This window comes from Gymnoscopelus braueri (assembly GCF_963280865.1).
Source record: "Gymnoscopelus braueri genome assembly, chromosome: 17".
NCBI lineage: Eukaryota > Metazoa > Chordata > Actinopteri > Myctophiformes > Myctophidae > Gymnoscopelus > Gymnoscopelus braueri.
The window spans coordinates 40,926,289-40,930,935 of NC_137617.1; the positions used below are offsets into that span (position 1 = coordinate 40,926,289).

Sequence of the window (4,647 nt, forward strand, 5' to 3'; positions counted from 1 at the left end):
TCTACAAGCTCACTGTGAGCTTGCAGATCTGCTATTTTCGAAACATTTTGGAGTTGTGGAATCATTTTTAACATTTTGAAAACAAATCTTCTTATGGGGGTCCCTGGCTGGAACAGAACCTCTTCAGATGGGGGTTTGCGACCAAAATGCACATCAATTTGGGGGTCCTTGGCATGAAGATGTTTGAGAACCACTGCTTTAGAGCACATTTCATGCATAAAATGCAATGCAGTGGCCATTGAAGTCCAGATTAAACTGCATTTGGAAACGATTTCAGTTGCATATCGTGGCGTGTTTCTGAGTGAAACAGGACAGGGAGGCGGGACATAACATTGGTAGGAGTTTCATTTGAACACTGAGTGGCCATCACAACAAACATGGAGAATTACAATAAAAAATTGATTGATGATGGGTGGATGAGTGGTGGAAAAAGTACTCAAATTCATTACTTAAGTAAAAGTACCAATACTGCACTATATAAATACTCTGATACAAGTAAAAGTCCAGAATTCAAAATTTACTTGAGTAAAAGTACACAAGTATTGGCATCAAAATGTACTTAAAGTACCAAAAGTAAAAGTACTAAATATTTGAAAATAGCAGATCTACAAGCTCACAACGCGTCGCGATGCGACACGTTGTGAGCTTATAGATCGGCTATTTTCAAATAGCCTAGGTATAAAATAGGGCAAAAGTGGTAAATGTATGTTTTATAATGTAATAATTTATATCTGAAAAGTAACTAGTAACTAAAGTTTTCAAATAATTGTAGTGGAGTAAAAGTGCAATATTTGCCTCCGAGATGTAGTGGAGTAGAAGTAAAAGTATAGACAATTGGAAATACTCAAGTAAAGTACAAATACCTCAAAATTGTACTCAAGTACAGTACTTAAGTAAATGTACTTAGTTACTTTCCACCACTGGTCTAGACACTATGATTATATTCAAGGGTTAGGGTTAGATGCAATACAATACATGCACACAATGCTATTTTAATATATTTATTTTATTCAACTCTTTTCTTTTCTTTACAAATTGGTGACACAAATTTGTATATGTAATGTTAGGACGTGCACTGTCATCTGAATATAAGATTTAAGTAATATAAACATACATTTGCAAATTAATGTTATGATTTAAATGCTAACTAGAAAAAGTGCTCCTCGGAGCACAGGTCTCCGCCAGGTCAGGTAGGTTATTGTGGCCTCCTGGTGGCGCTATAATAGGCCATTGTGAAAAGGGTGCCCGTTTCTTCTTAGGCCTTTCACGACAATCGGACACTGCATTCATGATTTGAGGCATTTTGTTCCAAAAATGTGTTTAGCTAAATTAGACCTGCTGGTGGCGCTATAACAGGCCAATGTGAAAGGGGTGGCATTTCTTCCTCAGCCTAGTGGGAATGTGCGTGTAAAATGTCACGGAAATCGCAAGCTGAGTGCATAATTTGAGGCATTTAGTTCAAAACGGAGCAATCCTGCAAACTTTGGAAGCCAGCCTTAGCCAATGAGGATGGAATATGGGAAATCGGACACATCCGTGTTGATCACATGACTATAGAGATACTGTATACCGATTTGCATGACCTTTGGATAAAATCTGTAGGAGTAATATAAAGAAATTGGTTTTGCACAAATCGGCCTCCTGGTGGCGCTATAACAGGCCCATGTGAAAAATTTGGGGCAAATGTTCTGAATTGGCATCCAGGGAGTGTGTGTGCACAGTTTCGCAGCGACCGGGCCAACGGTGCCGGAGATTAGCTGGTGACAGACGGACGGACGGACGGACGGACACACGGACGGACGGACGGACACACGGACAGGGGGTAAAACATACTCTCTCACCATGCCTTACGGCCTGGCGGAGACAATTACATCTCTTTTAGACAGGAGAAGTGATGATCAGTGGAGCTGAGTTTTTACCATTATTATTAGGATGAAGATTAAATAATGTTTCTCAAGTGAATCTATTAGTCACAGCAGTTAAATGGATTGGAAATGACAGTTAAAAATGTTAAAACAAATAAAAAAGTAAATTAGCCCTTCCATAGACACTTGTTGACTTTGTTAAAAAAGAAGAAAAAAAGAAAAGAGGTTTAAATTAGTCAGTGTGATTGACAGGAGAGATTATCAGAGGAGCAGAGTTTTTACCACCATCATTAAGACGTGGAGAGAAGAATGGATAGAGTTTCTCAGTGAAGGTGCAGCCAGTGAAAGAGTAGAGATGAACTCTGGTCTCCACATCATAAAAGGAGACCAGACCCTCCTCATAATCCACAAACACTCCCACTTTCTGGAGCTTCTCTCTTACAGGGAGGAGGACAGGAGGGGCAGCAAGAGCGTTGTACTCATTTCCATTCAGCATCCTTAAACTCCAGGAACCATCGTCAGGGCTCAGTGCGATATCCCCTTTCCTCTTGATGGACTCTCTGGCCACTCCTAAATCCCATGCAGTCTTCCCTCTAACCTGAACCTCATAGTAAAACCTTCCTGAGGAGAAGCTTTGTTTTCCTAAGACACAGACACCTGTAGAGAATCTCCCTTTGTTGTCTGGGAGATTCTTCTGTACGTTTCCACAACTCACTTGTTTTTCATCCTCAGACAGGATGAGAAAGTGATTTGCTGTATCAGGGTCCAGAGATACTTCCACTGCATATTTCTGGATCCTCCTCAGCTCAATATCACATAGCTCCTTCTCCATCTCTTGACAGAGTGTCTTCTCCAGCTGAGCCACAGCTGTCCTCACAGTCCCCACATATGAAGACTGATGGACATTGATGTTTGTCCAGTCCTTGGTGGGTAGAGGGGTGTTGATGGATGAGACGTTCTGGAGGAGGTGGAGGTGGTCTTCAGTGTGTGAGAGCTGCTTCAGCTCAGAGCTTCTCTTCTTTAACTCAGTGATTTCCTGTTGCAGATCTTTAATGAAGCCTTCAGCCTGTTTCTCTGATGTTTTCTGCTTCTCTTCAATCACATCAATGAGCTCAGCCTGGCTTCTCTCAATACCGCTCATCAGAGCAGTGAAGACCTGCACACTGTCTGCTATCTCTCTGTCTGCATCTTTCTTGCTGAGCTGTACTGAGTGTTTGACCTCCTGAATCTTCACTTGTCTCACCTGGATCATCTGCTGAACTTCAGCCTCTGTCTTTCCCAGCTCAGCCTTCTTCCCTTCATATGCCTCTTTCAGAGATACAATTTGATGTAACCTGTGGTCTGACTCGGTGCAGAACTGACAAACACACATGTGGTCAGTTTTACAGAACAGCTCCAGAGGTCTGTCATGTTTCTTACACAGAATGTCTTCCAGGTTCTTTACAGGGTTGATTAGCTTGTGTCGTTTTAACCCTGAGAGTCTGTGGTGAGGCTCCAGGTGAGTCTCACAGTAAGAGGTCAGACACACCAGGCAGGACTTCACGGCTTTGAGCTTGGTCTCAGTACAGACGTCACAGGACACTTCATCTGGTTCAGCAGGTTCCTGGTTTGGGGTGGAATTGTTTTTCAGATCCTGTGTCTTCCTGAACAGATCAGCCATCTCAGAGAGGACTTTATTAACTGAGAACTTTGGTCTCTTATCGAAGGTTTCGTTGCATAGTGGACACTGACACACATCACTAGTATCCCAGTAATGTGTGATACAGGTGTTGCAGTAGTTGTGTCCACATGGAGTGCTGATTGGATCAGTGAACACCTCCAGACAGATAGAACACAGGAACTGCTCTTCAGACAGGAGACTGCTGGAACACGCCATTTCTATACAGATGAAAATAAACATGCCGGAAAAAATGTAATTCTTGAATGCTACTACTCACAGCTTAAAGGAGTAGTTCACCCAAAAAATGACTTATTTTCTATCAATTGCACACCCCATGAAGCCTTGAATCCATGGATTTGTTTTTGTTCTTGTCGCATTCCTAAGCTAATAATTTGATTCCCGTCTCTTACCGACTAATGTATCCGGTAGGAGACACAAAGTAGATTATTTGTGTCTCCTACCGGAAATACACCCGGTCATCAAATTATTAGCGTAGGAATGCCACAAAAACTAAAATAAATGAATTCAAGTCTTCATGGAGTGTGCAATTGATAGGAAATAAGTCATTTTTTGGGTGAACTCCTCCTTTAATAGTTATGAATCTTATCTGGATCATAATATTAGAATAGAGCTCAATAATGTTGGCACATACTGTAGGGAAGCCTGTCGTTTTACCAACTGAACGTATAGACTACAGGATTTCCAGGAAAACAAAACTAAGGGAAGATCATGTCTGGATACAGTTTAATATGCTTTTGTTCTCTGTAACAGAATAATTAATCCTTATCTCATGTACTCACCTGTATACGTTCTCAATATTTCAGCAAAAATCCTGTTGAACTGAATATTTTTTAGTAGAGAGCGTGTGTGTTTATGTGTGTGTGCGCTGCCACCATTGTCAACTACATGAACACTTTAAGTTTCACTTTGATTGCGTCACTGACTGAGAGGCTGCTCTGTTGCTGCTGTTAACCCTTCACAACCTCCACTTTTCTCTGTACTTCATCTGTTTCTCCCTCTGTTATGGTTTAGCCTGGGCAGCATTCCTTTTCGGGTATATGATCCGGTCGGGAGCGGGGATGGGCAGAACCGGAAAGACGTCTCACCCCAAAATAGGTCCGT

General features: G+C 41.7%; 1 protein-coding gene across 1 annotated transcript; it reads right to left on the reverse strand.

Moving 5' to 3' along the window:
• Window positions 1-1,148: 1,148 nt before the first annotated feature.
• LOC308104833 (E3 ubiquitin-protein ligase TRIM21-like) lies at window positions 1,149-4,409 on the reverse strand. Its single transcript, XM_080455389.1, has 2 exons — window positions 4,326-4,409; window positions 1,149-3,743 (listed from the first exon to the last, which is right to left on the reverse strand). The coding sequence occupies exon 2, from the start codon at window positions 3,739-3,741 to the stop codon at window positions 2,098-2,100; it is 1,644 nt and encodes a 547-aa protein (XP_080311515.1). The 5' UTR covers window positions 3,742-3,743; window positions 4,326-4,409; the 3' UTR covers window positions 1,149-2,097.
• Between the last annotated feature and the right edge of the window lie 238 nt (window positions 4,410-4,647).

Excerpts from the sequence above, each read along its gene's own strand:
- LOC308104833 (XM_080455389.1), bottom strand. The coding sequence starts at position 3,741 with ATGGCGTGTTCCAGCAGTCTCCTGTCTGAAGAGCAGTTCCTGTGTTCT.